This window comes from Aquarana catesbeiana, linkage group LG06 (genome assembly GCF_042186555.1).
Source record: "Aquarana catesbeiana isolate 2022-GZ linkage group LG06, ASM4218655v1, whole genome shotgun sequence".
NCBI classification, from domain to species: domain Eukaryota; kingdom Metazoa; phylum Chordata; class Amphibia; order Anura; family Ranidae; genus Aquarana; species Aquarana catesbeiana.
In genome coordinates, this window is record NC_133329.1 from 196,255,258 (window position 1) to 196,279,996 (window position 24,739).

The 24,739-nt window shown below is 41.9% G+C and overlaps 1 protein-coding gene across 1 annotated transcript in view; it reads right to left on the minus strand.

Moving 5' to 3' along the window:
• LOC141148051 (uncharacterized) overlaps positions 1-24,739 on the minus strand; it is a 65,317-nt gene that overhangs the window by 7,480 nt on the left and 33,098 nt on the right. Inside the window, exons 4-5 of the mRNA XM_073635206.1 lie at positions 14,131-14,304; positions 11,689-11,802 (exon numbers count right to left, since the gene is read on the minus strand). Coding sequence (XP_073491307.1) covers positions 11,689-11,802; positions 14,131-14,304 — 288 coding nt within the window. The remainder of the gene's footprint in view (positions 1-11,688; positions 11,803-14,130; positions 14,305-24,739) is intronic.

Consider the following 24,739-nt stretch of genomic DNA (forward strand, 5'->3'; position numbering starts at 1 on the left):
CCTGTGCTAATCAGTGCCCACCTGTGCCAATCAGTGCCCATCTGTGCCGCCTCATCAGTGCACATCTGTACCACCTCATCAGTGCACATTTGTTCCACCTCATCAGTGCACATCTGTTCCACCTCATCAGTGCCCACCTGTGCCACCTCATCAGTGCCCACCTGTGCTAATCAGTGCCCACCTGTGCCAATCAGTGCCCATCTGTGCTGCCTCATCAGTGCACATCTGTTCCACCTTATCAGTGCACATCTGTTCCACCACATCAGTGCCCACCTGTTCCACCTCATCAGTGCCCACCTTTGCTGCCTCATCAGTGCCCACCTGTGCCGTCTCATCAGTGCCCACCTGTGCCGCCTCATCAGCACCCACCTGTGCCGCCTCATCAGTGCACATCTGTTCCACCTCATTAGTGCACATCTGTTCCACCTCATCAGTGCACATCTGTTCCACCTCATCAGTGCCCCTCTGTGCCACCTCAGTGCCCATCTGTGCTCATCAGTGCCGCCTCATCAGTGCCCATCAGTGCAGGCTTAGCACACACCTGTGTAGTCGCATCACCACCAGCAACCATGTCCAAAAGATGCTTTTCCGCCGAGAAGGCGTTCCAAATACTTTCCCAGGCCGACGAGAGCAACGTGGAGCTCTCTTTTTCAGATTCCCTTTCAGACTCCGATTCTGAGTCAGACATAAATTATGAGCCAGTCCTCAGTAGTGGAACACTGAGTGACTCAGAGGAGGAAGATATTCGGCCTGCCAAACGAAGGCGTTCTGGTGAGGAGGGAGTGCCATCCACCAGCACAGCAGTGCCATCCACCAGCACAGCAGTACCATCCACCAGCACCACAGTACCTCGGCAAGAAAGGCCAAGGACCCATGCCAGCCTTCCCTATACCCTGCAGAACCCCTTGTGGCTTCCTCCTAATTCAGGAGAAGCCAACATTCCCCTTTTCACTGCCCAGCCAGGAGTCCAGGTGGACACAGAGAATTTTTCCCCAATAATTTTTTTTTAATTAATTTTTACAGAGGACATGCTATCAAATATTGTGGCCCAGTGCAACCTTTATGCACAGCAATTTATTTTAAATAATCCAACGTCCTACTATTCCCGTCCCTACGAGTGGAGAGACCTAACGGTGGAGGAGCTAAAGGTTTTTTTAGGCCTCACATTTAATATGGGACACACCAAAAAAAACACTTTGATGTCCTATTGGTCAACCCACCCAATCCACCACATGCCAATATTCTCCAAGGCAATGCCCAGAAACAGATACCTCATGATAATGAGGTTCCTTCATTTCAATGATTCAATGACAATAAACAGTACCCTCCCTGAAATGACCCAAATTATGACAGGCTTTTCAAAATTCGGCTGCATCTAAATTATTTTTCTGAAGTATTCCCCTGGCAAAAAAATGTAAGGTGTGTACGAGAGCAGGATTCAGAAGAGACACATCTTTTTATTGTGCACAATGTCCTTCCGAACCAGGCCTCTGCATAGGTGAATGTTTTCGCCGTTACCATACTTCAGTACATTATTAGTGAAGTATGATAAACGTAAGCCTCAGTTCCTGCAATTTACCCTCACACCCCTTATGCCACTGCCTGCTCTGTAACTGACCCTGGCTTGTTATTCGACCACGCTTCTGTCTGCCAATTCTGTACATACCTCTGCCTGATCTGGAACTGACCCTGGACTGTTATTCGACCATGCTTCTGCCTAACGATTCTGTACATACCTCTGCCTGATCTGGAACTGACCCTGGACTGTTAATCGACCATGCTTCTGCCTAACGATTCTGTACATACCTTTGCCTGATCTGGAACTGACCTTGGACTGTTTGACCATGTTTTTTGCCTACCTCATGGACTAATCTTGTACCCTGCTACTGGACTAGTGGGATTCAACACAGGGGTCTCACATATGTGAGGGGCTCCAGAATTGTTTTTCTGGATGAAGAAAACACTTTTTTTTGTTTTCTCAATCTTAGATTAGGGTCTGGAGACTCGGAGGCTTCAAAGAGATTTGGGCGGGAGAAGCCTCTACCCCTGTCCCCATTCTGTCCTGAAGGAGGCCCTACTTCTGCCTGTCGGACTTACTGCCGTCATACCTCTGCCTGTCGCACTGACCACACCACATGGACTTGCCTACTACCAGGACCAATATTTTTGGCACTGCTGACAATATCTCTGCCTGCACTGACCCTGGACTTTATATGGACAGTAACCCTGCCTGCTGCCTAGACAATTGTGTTCGCCATTGCTGATCAATTCCCTGCCTGCTGCCTGGACCAGTGCTATCCTCCTGTATACTACTACTACAACCACAGGTAATCTTTTGTTTACGCTTTGCTCAGCATAATGTATTTTGAGGTGTAATTCTTGGTATGTGCATACTATGTGTCCCTGGAACACCTGACGGTGTTCCTTGCATGTTGGATCTCTGTATGTGGCCAGGCTGTGTAGAAGTATCATCATACTCAGGAGGAGTAGCAGAATGTATTTTGGGGTGTCATTTTTGCTATCTAAATGCTATGTGTTGGATATATCTTATAAACTGACAACTTTGTGTAAAAAAAATGCGTTTTCATTTTTTTTCCACATTTTCCAAAAACTTCTGGACAAAAATGAACAGTTCAAAAGACTCAATATGCCTCATAGATTATACGTTGGGGTGTTAGCTTTCCAAAATGGGGTCGTTTTGTGGGTGTTTCCATTATCCTGGTGCTCCAGGGCCTTCAAAAGTGTAATAGGTGGTTGAGAAATGTGATGTGTAATTTATGCTCCTAGAACACCTGATGGTGTTCCCTGCATGTTGGGCCTCTGTATGTGGCCAGGTAGTGAAAAAGTCACACACATGTGGTATCGTAATACTCAGGAGGAGTAGCAGAATGTATTTTGGGGTGTCATTTTTGCTATCTAAATGCTATGTGTTGGAAATATCTTATAAACAGACAACTTTGTGTAAAAAAAAAAATGCGTTTTCATTATTTTCCCATATTTTCCAAAAACTTCTGGAAAAAAATGAACAGTTCAAAAGACTCATTATGCCTCACAGATTATACGTTGGGGTGTTAGCTTTCCAAAATGGGGTCATTTTGTGGGTGTTTCCATTGACCTGGTGCTCCAGGGCCTTCAAAAGTGTAATAGGTGGTTGAGAAATGTGATGTGTCATTTATTCTCCTAGAACACCTGGTGGTGCTCCCTGCATGTTGGGCCTCTGTATGTGGCCAGGCAGTGAAAAAGTCCCACACATGTGGTATCGCTATACTCAGGAGTAGCAGAATGTATTTTGGGGTGTCATTTGTGGTATACACATGCCATGTGAGAGAAATAAGCTATTACAATGACAATTTTGTGGGGGAAAAAAAATCAATTTTGCAAAGAATTGTGGGAAAAAATTACCACTTCAAAAAACTCACCATGCCTCTAACTAAATACCTTGAAATGTCTACTTTCCAAAGAGGGGTTATTTGGGGGGCATTTGTACTTTCCTGGCTTGTTAGGGTCTCTAGAAATGAGATAGGCCACCAGTACATCAAATGTGATAATTTTTTTATGATTTGCACCATAGCTTGTAGACTCTAAAACTTTCACACAGACCAAATAATTTCCACTACTTTTTGGTTATTTTTACCAAAGATATGTAGGATTACAAATTGTGGCCAAAATTTATGAAGAAAAATTACTAATTTGCAAAATTTAATCACAGAAATTAAGAAAAATTTGTTTTGTTTTTTCAAAATTTTCAGTCTTTTTTCATTTATAGCGCAAAAAATAAAAAACCCAGAGGTGATCAAATACCACCAAAAGAAAGCTCTATTTGTATGAAAAAAGGGACAAAAAATCATTTGGGTACAGTGTTGCATGACTGAGTAATTGTCATTCAAAGTGTGAGAGCACTGAAAGCTGAAAATTGGTCTGGATAGGAGGGGGTTTAAGTGCCCAGTAAGCAAGTGGTTAATGATTCCACTATATTTTTCTACCTTCCCTGAACTCTGAGGATGATAGGGGCATGGAAAGCCTGCTCTATTGCCAAGTCCTTGCATATAATTTGCATGATCTGTCCAGTGAAATGTGTTTCTCTGTCACTCTCTATGGTTTCAGGGACTCCAAAGCGGCATATTACTTTGGAAAGGAGCTTCTTTGCTGTTGTCTTGGCATCTGCTTTAGCCACCAGGCAGGCTTCTATTCAGCTTGAAAACATGTCTCCACACAACAAAACATATTGATATTGGCCTTGTAATGGATGTGATTAAGAGTATTATGAAATGTCTATTCCAATATATATATATATATATATATATATATATATATATATATATATATATATATATGTACATATTTTATATAACTGACATATATATATCAGCTTCTATGCTTATCAGCCTTAAAACATATTCAGTAGATATCTAAGCTTACCCCTCTCTTACTGTGGAACTGCAAGAGAACTGCAAGAGTTAACAGAAGTTCGCACCTCTTCTAAGAATACACTCAAAAAAATAACAAGATAACACCAATGTTTTAAAAGAAGCAAGGACATTGCAAGAACATGGCTACTTCCTCATATGGACGTCCCAGCTAAAAGCCAAAACGTTGTCACATACTTTGTCATAATATATTTATATATTTGTGGCTGTTTTGTGGTTTGCATGCCCTGGCCTTATCTGACGTGTCTTAATCTTAACTAAATGGTATATAAGTCTTGCAAAGAGGAAATATTAAAACGCAGTTTTTATTCTGAACTGAGTGTCAGCATAATCACTTAAGAGTGTGCATGCTTTATATTCAACTTGATCAGGGGTAGATATAATAATATCGGACTTTTGTTCTGATCCAAAACAGCCTGATATGGGCAATTAGATGTAATCAATATGAAGTTTTTGGAAAAGGAAAAGTGGCTTGGCCAAATGTCTTTGTGTTACTCTGGTCTGTTTTCCTGGGTTATTTTTAGCACAGATTATGCATCCTTCAACAAAGTCTTGACATGAATTTCTGGAGTATCGAATAAACTATCCAGTCTTGCTTATGTTTCTCTCCACTGCCTTAGGGTCTACATGACTCAGGCCATGGGCTAGTTGCATATTCTCTGTTTGAGGTGGGACACATATTCAATTTTCCTTACACAAAAGTCCTTCTTGGTTCTTTTTTGCTCTGTCCCTTTCTATGATTTCATTCCATTCCAATCAACAGGTGCAGATTCTTTCTTAATCAGTTCTTTTACTTTGAGTATTTGTTCTCTTCTTTTTCTTCAATCTGTTACGGGCTTCTTATTACTTTGCAAAATCAATGATTAGGGTCATGATTGCTTCCATTGGTGTTTCAGCAGTCTTCCTGGCAGTATATGCCTTGACCTTCAGGATGGCTACTTCCATTGGGAGGGTGACTGCTTCAAAAAGTTCTTGAACAAATTGGTTCTCTTGCAGCAGTTGTGAATCTTCTGTTCTTCCTTATGGGTCCATAATCATGGACTACTTTGAGAGCATACTTGCTATCAGTGTAGATGTTGACTGGTTGATCCTTTGCGGCCTCACAGACTCTGGTGAGTGCTACCATTTTGGAAACCTGCGCTGAAAGTGATGAAGGGAGTAGTTGGGTCTCAATCACTTCCTCCAATGTTGTCACCACATATACCATTCTTGGGCACTCCATCTTTGTACAGGCGTGAACCCTCTGCAAACAGGATCAGATCAGAACTTTCAAGAGGAGTGTCCTTTACTGGGGAGATTTGCTACATTTCTTCTTCCATAAGACTTAAGCAGATGTGGTCACCCTCCTCTTCAAGGTCTTCTTCTCTCTCTAGGAAAAAGCTGGCAGGATTGATTGTAGTACATCTTTCACTTCTATTTTTCCTAATTCAAGCAGGATTGCTTCATACTTGCTCAGCCTTGCTGATGACAAATGTTTTTTCCTTTTTCAAGATTTAATTTGCATATTTCTTCAAAACATCCTATCTTCCCTTTTGTACAGCACCACTGGCACAGGTTGCAGCTGCAGTTTTCTTTTTGTGTTCTTGCCACAACATGGATCTTGGTGCATCCACCAACCGGATCTATTTCATACACGGTTTGAAAGGGTTTGCAGTCAACAGGGCAGGATATATAGAAAACGTGACAACATACTTCTGGAAAGCCAGCCTCCAGGGAAAGACTGTTCAGACAAATTGGACACCTCTCAGTTGAACTTAATGCTAAAGTACTGGCACCAGTCCCATCTTTGCCTTCGTCACCATCTTTTTCTTCATGTTGCTGGTTTCTAGCATCAGATGAGCATAAACATTTGCTCCTTCAAACCGGAAAGCAAAGAGTTCGTGGCTCTCTTCATCCAAGGCGACACTAAAGAAAGCATTTGCCAGTTCTATTACGGTGTAAACCCATGTTCCTGTAGGTATGTCATTGAGCAAAGTACTGGGATTTGGGACAGCAGGAGTGCCTTCCTCGATGATATGATTGATGGCCCTTAAATCATGTACAATTCGATATACTGGCTTTTCTCCCTTTTTGACCTTTTTCTTTACAGGAAACAATGGCGTCTGTGCTCTACTTTCTGTTTTCTTTATGACACCTGCTTCAAGTCATTCTTTTATTTGTACTCGTACACCAGCGAGTTGATCTGGTGACAGTGGATACTGTGGTATGTGTGGGATTTGAGCTCCTGCTGTTTCTACAAGTCCCTCCGGTATTAAAGCAGGAGCTCAAATCCCACGCATACCACAGTATCCACTGTCACCAGATCAACTACATCATATTTTTCCCTTGGCCCAGAGAATATCAGGTATTTGAGCAACAATTTCAGGTGGAATATTACCTTCAATCTCTTGCTCTAATTCAATTGCTGTAAATCCACATATTATTTCTTCATCTAATTCTCCAACATGTACTTCTACTCCGTTGGTTGTATATTGTACACAGGCTTGTAAGTAATACAGTAGGTCTCTTCCCAATAGGTTGCATGGTACAGTGACAGAGACAAGCAGCTTATGAAACATTTTGTGGCTTTCAATTCCAATTTGTATGGGGGTCGTTTCCTTGAGAGGGGGATGTCTTTTGTTAGACGGACTTTTGAATTATAGTCCCGGCAGAGCCAGAATCGACTAAGCATTTCCTGATCTGTTAGTTGTGAAAGCAAAATGTTACAAAAGCGTCTTTACCATCCGTCTCACAAATGCACAAATTAACTTCTGTGTGCTCAAAAAATTCATGCTGCTTTACAAACATATTCATCATCATCATTTCCCTCTTTCTTCTGCTTACATCTGTCAGGCAATCTGCATTTTCTGGCAAGATGGCTAGTCCTGCCACTATTATAGCATTTCCTGGTTTCTCTTTTTTTTTTTTTTTTTTTTGAGAAACAACTCCATAATTTTGGGCTATAAAAGCATAAATAAGAATTGGTAATAAATAGGGGGCGCTAGTGAATAAACTAATGAAAATAGCAATAATGAAAAAACTTCTAATAAGACAATTAACTAAGTGACATAATATAAAATATAAACTACAAAAATAGAAATACTAATTTCTTTTCAGACAGAATAGAAATTTGTATTTCTAGCTTCCCTGAAGATGTTAATATGAAACGTACGTCGGAGCGGTACCTGGTCACGTGATCCCATCCTACTTTCAGTTCTTTTGGTTGTTGTTATCGTCGGGTGGAACGCACGCCAACCACGGAGGTGGTGCACGGCATCTATGTACAGATCCACTACAGATGAGCAAGCAGCCCCAGTGCCGGGTAGGCACCAACACATGCAAGCGGCCATTCGGCTATACTATGCGCTTTGAATTATTTTAATAAACTGTATCACGCTATGGAAGCATCCATTGTTTTTTCTATGTCCCATGGTTAAACCATCTGGGGAGGAAGCTTTTTGCCCATTGATATCCGGTCTCCATATGTGAGCAGGCACAATCCTGCACAAGCGCTCATGACTTTCTTTTTAATTAAAGAGGTCAACTGTATCTGGTAAGCAGATTTTCTACTTAGCACTGTGAGGTGTCGTTTTCACTTCTTGGTGAAGAAATTCCCACTCTCTACACAGAAGATATTGTATACATCTAGAAGATCACTCTGTTTGCAATAGAATTGTGTTTTGTTGTGCAATTGGAACTTTACTATTACCACTGTTGTTCAACGTTGTGACTCACCACCAATGTTATACACATTATCATCTTTGTAAATTAGTATTTCTATTTTTGTAGTTTATATTTTATATAATTTCACTTAGTTAATTGTCTTATTAGCAGTTTTTTTCATTATTGCTATTTTCATTAGTTTATTCACTAGCGCCCTCTATTTATTACCAATTCTTATTGATCACTTTGTACAATCAGGGGAGCAGCTTCGACAATATTTTTCTTATCTGTGTTTTATACTATTTTTGGCGCGGAGTTTATTTTTACACTTTATAAAAGTATCAAGTCTATTGTATTCTCTTTTCTCTCCTCTCTCTGGGCTTTAATGCTACTGCACACTTCTCTTAGCAAAGCCCATTTAAATCCTTGTTTTCTTATGGCGGTAACGTCTCTGCCATGGTTTGGACATGTTTAAAATAATCAAAAACATCCTGAGCCTTTTCTTGTCTCACATCCATCAAGCCATTTGATAATAATTCTACAACATTCTTTCCACTTTCTTCTAGTGCAATTCACTTTCATATTTCCTATCTACTTCTTTAAACCATCAATAACCTTCTGATTTTTCGCTTTTGTTCTGTTCAATTCTCTCATTTACAATTTTCTACTGTACTTAGATTTAAAAAAAATCTCTGGCTTCAGACGGGCACAATCTTTTTAAGAAAATATCTGCAAACCGCCTGTTTCTCAACTTGCATAATTCCTTTAATATTCTGGCATGCTAAAATAATAAATCAACCAGGTCTTATCAGTACATGAAACCATTTTAGGAATCTAAAAGGGTCTCAGCCATAATCAGCTATTTTCTTTCTTTGTTTAAAATAATCCTAAAGTTATAAAGTAAACACTAACAATTTCAATTAGGATTATATTCCTACAACAACACCATAATTACTAATTTCTTAGATATTCAGAACTTTCCGGCTGCTTTACACAGGAATGTGAAGGGGAGGTGCACTTCACTCCTTTCTCTGAAACACAAAGGGGGGATGAGGAATCTACAAAAAACTAGCAGGCTTCTCATCTCCGTGTTTTTGAATCATCCATACGCAGCATTTCTTAATTTAGAGAACGCTTGCATTGTCTGGTCTAGTTCCTTTTTTTCTTTTGCTAGACTCATCTGCGATATGTATTATAAAAACTTTGACAGGTTCATAACTAGTTAAAGTTTCATCACATTTCATACTTTCAAAAATTCAATATTGTACACATTTAATCACCTTGTCCAATTCTGTCAATCTGCCATAAAATTTTACATACACAGAAACCCAAATTGATCATAACTCCTTCTGGTATTAGATCAGCTCTGTTTTGTCTTGGTGTCATTTCTTAACCACTGTCCATATCTTTCTGTCTGTCATGTCAGTCATAGGACTTACTTGTGCCACATCTACCTTTCCCGGCTTAAAAGGTCAATGGGAGTGCTGTACTCCCAATCTAGAGTCCTCACTCTCGAGTCTCTACTTACAAAATTTGTGGGTCGTCACCCAAAATTTCTCCTGGGCTACACACAGTAGCCGTCAAATGGCACTTTATTACACTTGGCCACACAGGCCTGTACACTTGCCACATAGGCATTACTCGCCACACAGGCTCACTACTACAGTCCTCTGGTCAGACCTTCTCACAAGTCTCATAAATCAATTGACACCCCAAGCATAGAAACAAAACATCAACATTGATAATTATTATGGGCTCTATTATTTCTGCAACAGGTAAAGTAAAGGAGTTATTTGGGTCAAACTGTGTAACATCAACATTACTCTAATTTACACTTAATTTTACCTTAATCTCACCATCTCATCAACAGCATAACACTCCTTCAACCAATGGACCCCCCCAGACACCGACTAATTACTCGCCACGGAGAGCAAAATAAGTAAGAATAACAGTTTCTTACCGTGGCCACTTGTCTGCTCAGCATGAGTTTCTGTATTGTTTTGCTACAAAAACTGAGGTACTCCCAGTAGTGGGAGGGGTTATATAGGGAGTGGACTTCCTGTCTTAGGGTGTGCCAGTGTCCATCACCTGAAGGTGGCCTATAACCAGCATAGTATTTACTATGGCTCTGTGTCCTGTGAGGTAGTTCAAAGAAAAGGATTTTACAGGTAAGCTGTTATAAAAATCCTATTTTCCATTAAGAAGAATCCTGGAACATCTTGCATCATTTTCCTGATGAAGGACCCGGTTTGATGATAGATTCTGTCCGTAACGTGGTGCCAAGGATTAACACCATCCACACGATCGTTGTGTCTTTGGTAGTCATCATCGTTTTTATCAATCAACAATCTGGTTGGGACTGTCAATCTTTTTCTATTTAAGAAAACAGATGGTATGAATACCTATTCTTAATATTTAATTGATATTTACATTTTCTAGCTATGCTATGTATATAATATATAGCGACTGGTTTATTATTTTTCAGATAGATTTATCAATGATCTATGATTTTGGTATTCTGCCCTGATTGGCAGGACCCAATCATAATGTTGGGGAGGGGACAGGACAGTTTGTGAGACAGTGGAGCATTCTCAGAGTGGGAGAGGATACACCAATACAGCGTCTTCATATTTGATTGGCTTGTTACAGAGTGGTGTGCTCATAGCACCTATTAAATGTGAGTACCCTAATATAGGGAATATTGTCATTTTAAATAAAACTTTTAAAACGGTAATACACTATCCAGTTTCCTCTGTTTTCCATATGAATTTTGTTGCAAGCAACCTTCCAATGATCTGAATGCTGACCATAAACTCAGAGGTGGTTTAAAAGCGCATTTTGACCAAGCTTAGGTGCAAGGTCACATGCTCTAGGGTGAGCGCATGCACCAAAGGGGAGCACAAGAGTGGACACGAGCACTTTACTGTTTTATCATCTGTTTTATCATCTGCAATGAGTACCAGAGGAATGGAATAGTTATAAATGGACTTTATGTTGCGATTTTGTGGACACAGATTAATGCATGGATTAGTTTGGCACAAGAGCACTTTAAACAGGGTTCACTTTATTTCTATTGATTATTGTATATTGATGCACTTTTATACAGATTTATGTAAATTACAGGTTGTCAGTGTCACTGCAATTATCACATTTATCGCAATTATCGCACAGGGTTGCATATTTCTCTGTTGCATATGAATGCAACATGTGTATATAGAGGTGTGTATGCTACACAGGTTGACATTGGGAGTATGGCATAGGATTGCAATTGTTAATTGTTTATGATCGCAATTTTAAGATTTCATTATTATGTTCACTAGATTTTTTTCATAATGTGGTGAGGCTCGAGATGTGAAGATCTGAAAGTTGAGAGAGAATTATCACAATGTCAAATCATTACATTCACATTCTCTTGAGATACTTCTTAAGTCTCTTCTTCTAAATTACCTTTCAGCATTCTCAGTTGGGACCTAGGATGACATGTGATTGATTGACATGAACCCATTTTTTCACAAAAACCATCATTTTTGACAATTCTCATTTTGTAAACCACATGTGAGATCTTGTCAATGATATTGTACGGACCTTTCCATGATGGAAGAAACTTCTTTTTTTTTACCTGGTTCTGAGCAAAATTGTACAGATACACTTTATCACCTGTTTCATACTCTTTCTTGGTGGTTTTGAGATCATAATAAGTTGTATTACTTACTCCTGCCTTCTCAAGATTCTTCTGTGCAAAAGCAAAAGTGTGTTGAAGATGCTGACAAAGGTTTTCCACGTACTGATGTGTCGTGGCTGCATTGATCACTAAGCAAATGCCTAATTTCTTGGATATGTTTTTTAAACAAGGTACTTTTTATCAAGATATCATCGACGTATGTCAAATTTCCTCTTTCAGTGGCATCAGGCATAGCTTTATGTAAAAACACGGCAAATTCATGACCTGAATTTATATAACCAAATGGCATTCTGTTCCAGGTGTACTGTTCCTTACCATACGTAAATGCCAGTTTATATTGGTCTTCAGGACTTACCTTAACAGTCCAATATCCTTGAGCACAATCCAGTGTGGTAAAAATGCTGACGCCTTGCATTTGGTCAATAAATGGTACGGGCCAGCCAGACATATATACTCATTTAATTAGCTGTTTGAGATCAGCACATAAACGTATAGGATTATTATAAGAACTGTGCACCAATCTTATAACATTCCTTTCCTTAAGACTCTTAATGATATCTGCTAGCGAATCGTAACAGGCTAGGTGAAGACGATACTTCCCCCTGAGGAAGATACATTATTTCCCGGTATTGACACATGTTGGGGAGGGGACAGGACAGTTTGTGAGACAGTGGAGCATTCTCAGAGTGGGAGAGGATACACCAATACAGCGTCTTCATATTTGATTGGCTTGTTACAGAGTGGTGTGCTCATAGCACCTATTAAATGTGAGTACCCTAATATAGGGAATATTGTCATTTTAAATAAAACTTTTAAAACGGTAATACACTATCCAGTTTCCTCTGTTTTCCATATGAATTTTGTTGCAAGCAACCTTCCAATGATCTGAATGCTGACCATAAACTCAGAGGTGGTTTAAAAGCACATTTTGACCAAGCTTAGGTGCAAGGTCACATGCTCTAGGGTGAGCGCATGCACCAAAGGGGAGCACAAGAGTGGACATGAGCACTTTACTGTTTTATCATCTGTTTTATCATCTGCAATGAGTACCAGAGGAATGGAATAGTTATAAATGGACTTTATGTTGCGATTTTGTGGACACAGATTAATGCATGGATTAGTTTGGCACAAGAGCACTTTAAACAGGGTTCACTTTATTTCTATTGATTATTGTATATTGATGCACTTTTATACAGATTTATGTAAATTACAGGTTGTCAGTGTCACTGCAATTATCACATTTATCGCAATTATCGCACAGGGTTGCATATTTCTCTGTTGCATATGAATGCAACATGTGTATATAGAGGTGTGTATGCTACACAGGTTGACATTGGGAGTATGGCATAGGATTGCAATTGTTAATTGTTTATGATCGCAATTTTAAGATTTCATTATTATGTTCACTAGATTTTTTACATAGGAATGGCTGCAGATGGAGGCTGCAGGTGGACACTGGTCAAGGCTGCAGGTGGACACTGGACAAGGCTGCAGGTGGACACTGGATAAGGCTGCAGATGGTCGCTGTACAAGGCTGCAGATGGACACTGCAAGGCTGCAGATGGTCGCTGTGCAAAGCTGCATTGATAGGCATTTAAAATTTAAGTTTTTTTTCCTTAAACTTCTCTCCTAAAAGTTTTTTTCCTTAAACTTTCCTCCTAAACTTGGGGTGCGTGTTATACGCCGGCGCGTGTTATACGCCGATAAATACGGTATTTCCTGTAAAGAGCAAAGAAATGTTGAATAAGATGTAAAACTAGCTTTTGGTTTTCTGTGTATCTCACCCAGCAAAGAAGATGGTCCCTCTTCCTTTTTTACACAGGCGACATTCCCGAGACTGCTTGTCAGGTTCTTCTTGGCTAAGGTTTCTGGCTTCAAGATAAAATCACAAACAAGTCCCCCCCCTTCTTGCCATTTGGCATTGGAGGGGTTAATTTCTTTTCAGGCATACAGACATTTGGATTAACTGGTTCACTTTTGTTTACTGGTAAATTACAGGCATTATCATGATCTAACATTTTAACATGCTCATTATTATTGGTTATTGAGCTGTGTTCTTGGCAGGAGTGGCCTCCTCTAAAAAAGTTTTTTTGGATTTAACAGTGAGGAAATTGGAAAGTTTTTCCATCTGTTTGGCTAACACCCCAAATTGATTCTGCATCAGATCCATACGATCATATAAAGTACTTATACTGTATTTTTCCAATGACCCCTTTGCAGGTGGATTTTGAAATTTAGAAGTTTGAAGTTAGAAATGATTCAGAATCATTTAGAACCTTTTTATTGTCAAATTGGTTATTCCTGTAATAAATTCCCATATTGATTGAACTGCCTTTTTTCAAACTGTTTCTTTTGATTTGTATTATTACAAACTGGTACCTTTTTATCAACTGGATTGGGTTTAGCTTTCCTCTGCTTGGGAGGACTAGAGCTTTTAACAACCTCAACATAACTCCTCTTTGGAGCCTCAAACTGTCCCTGATCTCTTTTAATATGAGTCTCAGCTATTTCCTGAGCGGACTTTTTAAATCTATCCTGAGACTCTTCGCTATTCTGTAAAACAACATAACGGGTGGTACTTTCTGTTAATAACCAATCCAGACTTTTTCTGGGATTGTACAGAAATCCCGGGCCAGAATAATTTTTATTCTATTTGGCAAAGCATCATAAAACAGTTGGATGAATTCATGGCTCTCAAAATCTGGATCTTTTTCAGCCAAGCTATAGGCATTTTTGAGAACTGACAAAAATTCCCTGGGACTTTGATTCAACCTGCATTTCAAAGTAAAAACGGCCCTTCTTGCCGCATTAGCTGACCTATAAGGACCAAATTCTGTTTTTATTTCTGAGATGACTTCATACCAGGTATCTTTACCATGTCTCGTAGTGAATTAAAGAAGCACTTGTACCTTGGTTCAAATATCCATGAAATAAAATCAGTTTTATGTTTGTCATGTTTTAATTGAACGGTCCTCATCACCTCCTCATAAGACTCTAAAGCCCCATACACACTATGAGATTTTCTGATGATTTTTGTCTTCAGATTTACCAAAACCATATAATATGAGGTCAAACCTTAGGAGTTTCAATTTGTATGCAATCAGGCAGGCCCTTGCACTACATGGTTTTGGTAAATCTGAAGAAAAAAGTCAGCAAAAAATCTGATAGTGTGTATGGGGCTTTAGTGATTAATAATAGAAGGCGATCCTTTCTTAGTGAATAGACCCACAGTTTCTTTTAAAAAAATTATCACTTTTGTGGTGTCTATCACAGGTTGATGGTCTCCCCTCTCACTTCTCTGGGGCATACTTTTGGAATACTTTGGAGGTGAGGCTAGCTTAAATTTATGAAGAGAACGATCCTTAGTGAACATATTCCTATAATCAAAAGAGAAAGGGCAAGCAGGACTTTAAAGGTACCAAGGTATAGAATGGACAATCAATTTGAAAAAGTAGAAATTTTATTTAAACAATTCTTAAAATCACAGCGGACATTTACAAAAGTCAAATAATAAATTTCTTTTCACATGTACAACCACTTCTTACTCTTACTTACTTCTAATACCCCGTACACACGGTCGGATTTTCCGATGGAAAATGTCCGATCGGAGCATGTTGTCGGAAATTCCGACCGTGTGTGGGCTCCATCGGACATTTTCCATCGGATTTTCCGACACACAAAGTTGGAGAGCAGGAGATAAAATTTTCCGTCAACAAAATCCGATCGCGTCAATTCCGACCGTGTGTGGGCTGTTCCGACGCACAAAGTGCCACGCATGCTCAGAAGAAATTCCAAGACAGAACAGCTCGTTCTGGTAAACTTAGCGTTCGCAATGGATACAGCACTTTCGTCACGCTGTAATGTTAAAAATGGTTTAATACAGCGCACTCTCTTCTTCTTTATAATGTGACAAGAATTAAGTAGTTTTGCTGCTCATATTCACACACACTTCTCACAAAGTTTTATTTTTGTTTTTTTACATCTGACAGTATTTTTTTTTTTTTTTATTTAATTTTTTTTTGGGATTTTAAGCCTTTTTTTTGGATTTAATGTTTGTACTTTTTCAAAGGCTGATCTTTGTTCAATGTTATTTTTATTTTTACTCCAGAATATTTGTGTGTGTGTTTTGTGTGTCAAGTTACCCCAACACCATTGATATCTTTTATTATTTAATCTCCAGGAGATTGTTTGTTGTTGGTGTCCCTTGTTCATTTCACATTGTATATTTGAAATGTACCTGAATCCTCACAAACCAACTGTCCTTTTTGAAGTAAAACACATAGGAGAGTATAATTCAAAACAAAAATCCTTTATTAAGGGCTCAGAACCAAACAAAGAGGAAGGCAACACTGGATCAACAAGAGAAATTAGCGAAGCCTGGGACCCCCACGGCAGACATCAATTCTTGAACATCAAAATTGGTGGCCTGAGGAGTCCATATGTAAGGGAGGGCAGTCTGGTCCAGAATTCGCAGAGATCCGGATAGCAGCAGATGACATGTGTGTCCCCAGGCTGTGGTACCACAAGAGGCTGCATTTTTTGGCCGACCAGACTGGATCCAGGGTCCTCACTTTCTGGTCTTCCTTTCACGCTTCATTCCTGGCTGTGGCTGTGCAGTTGGAGATGTGGCAGGAGGAGGAGTAGGACCTGGAGGAGGACTGGGAGGACCTGGAGGAGAGGGAGGATGAGGAGGAGGACCTGCAGGAGGAGGAGGAGGACCATCGCAAAGGTGTGTCTGAGCTGTCATTAGGCCCCTCATACCTTTGTTAAGAGCCTCCAATTTGAGCGCCTCACACAAGACTTGTTGGCCCTCCTCCATCCTCTGCATTTTATAGGCAATGGTGGCAGCAATGTCCTCCTCCATGGTGTGTGGTGCTCCCAGGACCTCTGTAGCCCTCCAAAAGAGTCCTCCGGTAGCCTCCTCTAGGGCACTTCTCCTCCTGCCATGTTCTCTTTCCAGGTGTAGGGGAGGGACCTGCAGATCAGCCAGCCGGCTCGGCCCGGCCACCTCCTGGCTGAGATTTCCCTGTGTATGAAAAAGGGACATGGTTGTAATGTTTTGCTTCATCAATCACAATCCTAAATTAGTACTCCCAACTAACATCTAGTTAACATCATTGATTGGACAAGCAGCAATATTTAGAGGAATGCTATACCTGGCTCAATCTGGGCTCCTCCACATGTTGTTGCCTGGAAGGCCCAGGTTGGGCGTCAGAAGCCTCAGCCGGGGGGGAAGGAAGCATGGAAGGAAGACTGGAGAGGGATGACCTGGGTTCAGTCTGGCCTGCCAGAAAATGCAGCCTGTCGTAGTACAACATCCTGGGGACATAGATGTCATCTGCTGCTCCGGATCTCTGTGAATCCAGGACTTTCTTGCGCTCCCTCAGATATGTGCTCCTCAGGCCACCAATTAATATCTTTAAATAGGTGATGTCTGCCGTGGGGATCACCTGCTTCACAATTTCACACAATTGCACCAGTGCTGCCTTCCTCTTTGTTTGGTTCTTGTAATGGGGGTGTTTAATCTCCCACAGACAGGGCAGCTCCCTTAAGATATCTATGAATACTGACATGAAGTCATTATCTTTCAGTAAGATATCCATGTTCACTGCAAGACACAACATAAGACAAAGCCTAATGTCAGACAAAACTCTCCTAATCTTGTTACAATATAGGCTTCAATGTAGAAGCAGTATAGGCACAAGTTTGTCTCTTACCTTCGTTCTTACGATCGGCGTGTCCAATGCTTCTTCCTCCGCTCACAAATCGTACGTAATACGCACGCGTGTTACGCTTTATACACACTGCGCATGCGTGTAACTCCTGCCGCTCTGACGTTCTTTCTAGTCTATTCCCCGCCCCTTTTCGTTCGGCGCAGTGGGTGAAGAGCACATGGCGGAGTTAGAGCAGGTGTGTGCTAATTATAGCAACGAGGAGGAGGAAAACCCGGATCCGGACACATCCCGATCCAGAAGGAGACGTTTTAAGGCCACAAATATGTCCTTTGGGGAGATGTTGGAGATGGTCGACATCATGAAGAAGTCCGACTATGACGGAAAGTATGGGTCTTACCCCAACCCCAACATCAGAAAGGCAAAGATCATGGCGAAAGTGGTCAAAAGCCTTCACAAGAATTTCGGGGTATGAAGATCGAAAGATCAGTTCAGGAAGCGGTGGTCGGACCTGAAGTTAAGAGAGCCAGAGCAGTACCGAAAGATCCGGAGAGTGCTGCAAAAAAGTAAGTAGTTGTGCTGTGTTCCTATTCTTTCTGTCTTTATTCCGTTCGTGCTGCTCCATATGCTTTTCTTAATTGTAACGTTTAAAAGGGCAACTTTAATGTTCATGGGCCCATTATTCGTTCGTATCAAACATTTTTCTTTCGGCCTCTAAAACACCATTGTTTAGGCCATATGCATTTTCCCACATTTTTTTTGGGCCTACTTGGATGCCAAATATTTGTTTGTGTAGATGGGTTTGTTACTAGAATGAAATGCCAACTAGATTGTGTGTAAGGAGAGGACACTGAGCAGCTGTTTTCACATCTGGACACTGGAGCACTAGTGTGGGTGCTCCAGTGTATACTATAGGGGGGTCTCCATCTGTGAAGCTTGTACTAAACAGGTAAAGTATTGCAGCTTGACAAAGGCCAATAAATATATTTCCTATTTCTAGTTCTGCCATCAAATATCTGTGTGCTAATTATACCATTTTTGTTTTACATAGGGGAGAAAAGACTCGGAGGACACCCCTCATCCGAGGAGACCAGAGACCCCCCACCTCTGGAAGAAGGTGAAATACCAACAACCCAAGCTGAGCAAGAGGAAGAAGAAGATGTGGTGGAGATTGGCACCACAACAGGTGAGTGTCTGCGACCACAGGCTCAGGTAAACGAGATGGATGGTGGCAGATTTTTGAGACCTGTTTTTGTTTTGTTTCTCTCTTTTTAGGTGATCGTGATGTTGTGGATCCAGAACGTTTCACATCAGAAAGTGCCCAGATCCTGATCAGGGAGATCATGGGGTGTAATGTCGAACTGCAAAACATACAGCAAAAAATCAATGATGTTATTAAAAAAAATAATAACATCATTGATGTTTTGGGGCGAATTTAAAACCCCACAAAATCACCTTTTTGAATTGTGGTCCAATCTTTTAACTTTTTTTGCAATGTTTAGAAAAGACAAATTTGGAGGATGCACACAGTGTGCCAACATGTGCTATCTGCCATCACGGGAGATCAGTGGACACGTTTTGGGGGTGCAACCCCTTCCTCAATTATAAAGTAGCGTTGAGGAAGGGCTTGCTCCCCAAAACACGTCCCTTGATCCCCCCTGATGGCAGCTAGCACATGTTGACATTCGTAAATTGGTGTGCATCTTCCAAATTTGGCTTTTCCAGGGGTGATTTCCCCCCATCTGAACGCTATATCAAACACAGTTCCTAAATACTGATGTCTGATATAGCCTTCAGGTTTTACCTAATGTGAACTTTGTAAGTTCAAGTTTTTTGGCTTTCTTGTTGGTTTTACACAGGCCTGTTTTATCTGAAATGGACATTTCGATTTTTGATAATGCTACTGCAAAAATTGTTATACAACAAACATGTTGGTTTGTTTTAAAAACCTTTGGTAAATGCACATGTGATTGTGCAGGTATAAAAAAGTTGCTTACTCAAGAATGTGTGGATTATTGTCTCAACACTACAATACAACACGTTTGGGGTGATGTAATTGCTGTTTTCTGCAAAAATGGGTGTTATTTCCTAAGGGCAAATCCTCTTGGCACTACAAGTGCAGTTTCAGTGCGGTTGCAAGTGCACTTGTAGTGAAATGTGTTTTTGCATTTAGGAAATAACAGCCAACAGTGCTTTATATAAGGTTACACAATCACGACATTTTCTGGACTCCACACATTTCTGTCAGGGTCAGCTAAAACAAACACAAGCAGTAAATGTCCACCAAGAATTTCTTTTTTTTAAATTATAAAAAAAAGGCTTCACAGATTTGCTGGCATATTGATAGCCCCCCTACCCGCAAAGAACTCCAGGTAGCGTAACCGGACATCATGGGCACTCAGGGATGGCAAGCCAGGACGGCCACTTTCAAGCGCCGTCAGTGTGGTTTGATGTAGGATTCCGGCCTCAGGCCCAACTGAGCCAGCATAGTTGGTCGAATGTTTCCTTAAAAAGTTATGGAGAACACAGCACGCCAGTATAATATGGTTCAGTTTATACTCCGCCAGATGGATGGGTGTCAGAAATAGTCGGAACCAGCTGGCCAGGAATCCAAATGTGTTCTCCACCACTCTTCGGGCTCTGGCCAGCCGGTAATTAAAAACCCTCTGTTCCGGGGTGAGGGTCCTCATTGGGAATGGCCGCATCAGGTGGTCCCCCAGCGCAAACGCTTCATCAGCAACGAACACAAATGGGAGTCCTTCCACATTGTCCTCTGGAGCTGGCAAGTCCAAGCTGCTATTCTGGAGACGCCTGTAGAACTCCGTCTGGGCGATGACTCCACCATCGGACATCCGGCCATTCTTCCCCACGTCCACATACAAGAAGTCGTAATTAGCCGACACCACCGCCAACATCACTATACTATTAAACCCCTTGTAATTATAATAGTACGACCCCAAGTTGGGTGGTGGGACGATGTGGACGTGTTTCCCATCAATTGCCCCTCCGCAGTTAGGAAAGTCCCACCGCTCGGCAAAGTGGGAGGCCACAGTCTGCCATTCCTGTGGCATGGAAGGAAACTGTTGATGAAAAAACAATAAACATTACTATTTTTACTCTGAAACATGGCAAGCAGATTATACACATACATTATGGGGCAACCTCCAGATAGCATTTATTAAGGGGAATTTAACAACGCCAAAGTATAAGGTACACCTATCATATTCCCCCTCCCCCCCTCTCATGGGCCATTTCTAACATTATAGGGGGTGTGTGTAAATCTTGGACAGGTAACCCTCTTCACTTCATTGAGAGCTGAATGCCTAAATAATGGGTATTACTTTGAACAGCCCCTCCTTAGTTACACTATTGGCAGACCACTGGACAGGTAAGAAGTGTCTGAATACAAAGATATAAATACACACTGTACACATTTGAGGACATTTGGACATTCTGCTATTACCTATCAAGATAATAATAGGATACAAAAACTTTAAACAGTACCATTGGAAAGTATACAGGCAGGCCCTTGCACTACATGCTTTGGGGAATTCATCCATACATCTGAGCACTAAAGAGATGGGTATAGTGTGTATGGGTTTGGCAAAGTCAGCAGATAGATGATTGAGGATAGATAGAGAATTGGGATCAGCTGACTTAGCAGTTGGGGGAGGGAGGGTTACTAAAAATTATTTGGGGACACCACAAAAAAAAGCCTCTGGCACTCTGCCTGAATTTAAATCAAAAATAACATTTCCAAACATTTTAGGGGGTGTTTGGGGTAAAGCACTACTATGGAGCAGAAAAAATACATTGTTAAGTGAAAACATGAGGTGAATATAGGGCAGGAGACACAGTGCTGGGGAGGTTAGTGAAGGGCAAATATGTATGAAGGACCTAAAATAATAATTACATAAAAATCCAGCATGCATGAGGACAAAGGGGACAATCACAGCATATTACAATCATGGTAATTAGGGAATGAGGAAAGAAATACAAGATATTAGCAAACATTCAATACAATAAAATGTGATATAAAAGGATAAAAATCTTACCTTCATATACTCCTTCTGCAGGACCTGTATGATGGCAGAACAGGTCTCTGGGATAATGATACCCAGAGCCTGGGGGGAGATGCCTGTCGAGAACTTCAAGTCCTGCAGACTTCTCCCTGTGGCCAAATACCACAGGGTAGCGACCAACCTCTGCTCCGGAGTGATGGCTTGCCTCATGCAGGTATCCTGCCTGCTAATATAAGGGGTCAACGAAGCCAACAGACGGTGAAACACGGGGTCCGTCATCCTGAGAAAGTTCCTGAAATCATCAGGATTATTCTCACGGATCTCACGGAGCAAAGGCATATGAGAGAACTGGTTACGCTGAAGCAACCAATTCTTGGTCCATGAACTCGTATGAACTCGTATGAGGAGTACGCATACGAAACATGGCTAAAAAACGGTCGGCTAATCAGAACGAAGTAACAGAACGCACTGAAGAACAGCAAGGCCTGTGAAGAGCGACCTGAAAAACAGTAACGAACGAACAAGAATACAATGACTACCTAAAGTCACGCGGAACTTGCTGCACGCACTGAAGAGCAGATACAAACCCACAAGCACAAACTGAACGTCAGAAAACGATCTGAAAGCCACGAGTCTGAAAAAGCGCGAATCGTCTCTCACCAAATTTTTACTAACACGAGATTAGCAAAAGGAGCCCAAAGGGTGCCGCGCTTGGTTCTGAACCGGCCTTTTCTAGTCTCGTCGCACGTGGTGTACGTGACCGCGTGGTTGGCGATCGGAAATTCCGACAACTTTGTGCGACCGTGTGTAGACAAAAAAAGTTTGAGCCAACATCCGTCAGAAAAAATCCTAGGATTTTGTTGTCGGAATGTCCGAACAAAGTCCGACCGTGTGTACGCCCTATTACTGTTTCGCTCAGAGGAGCTTCTTCAGGAGTTTTTTTAAAGTGTTGCATGAAAATATTATGTACTACAAAAGAAATAACAATTGTAAATGAATATGCTTCAAAAATTGCCACAGATAAAATCACAAGGCATGTCAATAGGGCGTGTAACAAGCCCCTTGCTCGCTCGGTTCCACTCTCCCGACACTCCTCTGCAGCTATTGAATCAGATTGCAACGTCTGATGGTTCGGTCATCCGATGCTCCGGGACTAGAACTACAGCTCTGTGCCGTTCTAGTCCAGTTGTGATAGCGCAGAACAAACACCAGGCAGGCTGTATGTAAGTGCAAAGAGGAATATCCTTTATTGCAAAATACAGGCTTTTATACACTCAAAGTGGAGGTGCAGACCTCCTGCTCATATTACTCTAACAATACAGCTGTAACCTAATTAACCTAATTAACATGAGCTAATTAACTAATCCCTTTAGACAGCCTAGATGACTCAGACATGACCGTTAGGCCAGACTGGCCGTCTTGTAGTTCAGAAAATCCAATCAACATTATCACAATGAACATAGACTCTTCTTCACACAATAGCAGAGTTAATTAACACAAACAACAATGGGGATTTAATGACTCTTAGATTCCATACTATAGACTTATTTACAATACACAACAGACAGACAGGTGCTGGAATTTACATCAGCATCTCCTAACAGTATCTGTCCCAGCATTATGAATCAGCCACTATTCCAATATGGCAAATCCAGTGTCCCCAGAGTCTGTGTGTCCTGGGGGACCAGGACCCGAATCCACAGTAATACCACCTCAAGGGTCCCCAGGCATACAGCTCACAAAGAGCCCTGTTCCCCCAAATGCAAGGGCCCCCGATCGATCGGCAAGAGGCTAGCATACAGCTCCCTCCAAAAGTCTCTCTCCCGGCTAGGTCTGTCACATTTCTCCCCTTTCGGCAGGAGACTAACACAGGAGGAGACCCCAGACGGGTTGACTCCAAAGTTAGTCAGTAGTTCCAGTCCTCTAATGCCTGTACCCACACAGTACCCCAAACAAATTGTTCCAAACAAAGTATCACCCAGCCAACCTCTGCCTCTCTCAGAGAACATATCTGCCGCTGGGGAGAGGCCTGGACTGGCCCTTCTCCCTGGAGTCCTTTCTGCCGCTGGAGAGAAGACAGGGTGTCTGGGCTCACTCCGTCATGCTGTTGGGGATCTGGGCCGACTGCCCAGCATCCCTGGGGTATACAGGTGGAGACTAAAGTCCCATCCACCTTCACAGGACATCCATCCTCTGTTAGTTGAGTCCAGCAGTACTCGGCCCTGTTGCCAGCCCTTCTGCTGGAAACCCCACACCATCTGCTCCGGCTAACTGTTGGGGAGGGACGACGAACTCCTCCTCTCCCTTCTCCCCCTGTATCCTGATCTGCTGCTGGGAAGTGACCACCTCCTTCTCACCCTGAGCCTCCGGAACCGCCGCAGGTGTAGGGCAGAGATCTTGGACCCTCTGTCCGGTTGCCAGCGCTTCAGCTGGGGAAGTTCCTTGTAACTTTACAGATACTTCTGTTGGTGCTGGGCAGAGCATAGTGAAGTTTGGCCCTAATAACAGCTCCTCTTCTGCTGGAGGCTCACCAGGTTGTTCTTCCTCAGCAAAAAAGTCTATCAAATCCCCTGTCTCTGCAACTGGTGTCTGGGGATAAAGGTTCACCATCTCCTGTCCCTGGAACCCAGAAGATGCTATCAGTGCTGGGCAGAGCACAGTGAAGTTTGGCCCTAATAACAGCTCTTCTTCTGCTGGAGGCTCACCAGGTTGTTCTTCCTCAGCAGAAAAGTCTATCAAATCCCCTGTCTCTGCAACTGGTGTCTGGGAATAAAGGTTCACCATCTCCTCTCTGTGGAACCCAGAAGATGCTATCAGTGCTGGGCAGAGGTTAGCAGTGCTCTGCCCTGTTGTCAGCACTTCAGGTTTGGGAACGGCAATCTTCAGATTTTCCACTGCCGATTCTCTAGCATTCTGCTGGACAGGCACATTCCTCCATCCAAGATCATCCAATGCAGAAACAGGTTCATCAAGGTCAGTCAGCACTTGTTGCATCCGCCATAAGACCTCCCCCTCCATAGCTGCGGGTGCAGGTTGGCAAAGCACACCGTTACTCTGCCACATTGTTAACTCTTCAGCCAGGATTTCAGAGTTGTCAACTGGTATTTCATGATAGTCCCAGGCAAAGGGAGCACCACCCTGCTGCTGAGCAGAGTCTAACAGCTGTTTGTAGGCGATCTCCAGCTCCCATTCCTGAACGGCCAGAAACTCCAAATCTTCCAGTGCCCAGTGCACTTCTGAGACATTCAGTCTCCGCTCTCTGTGCTCCATTATTTCCTCCAAACGCCACTCCCG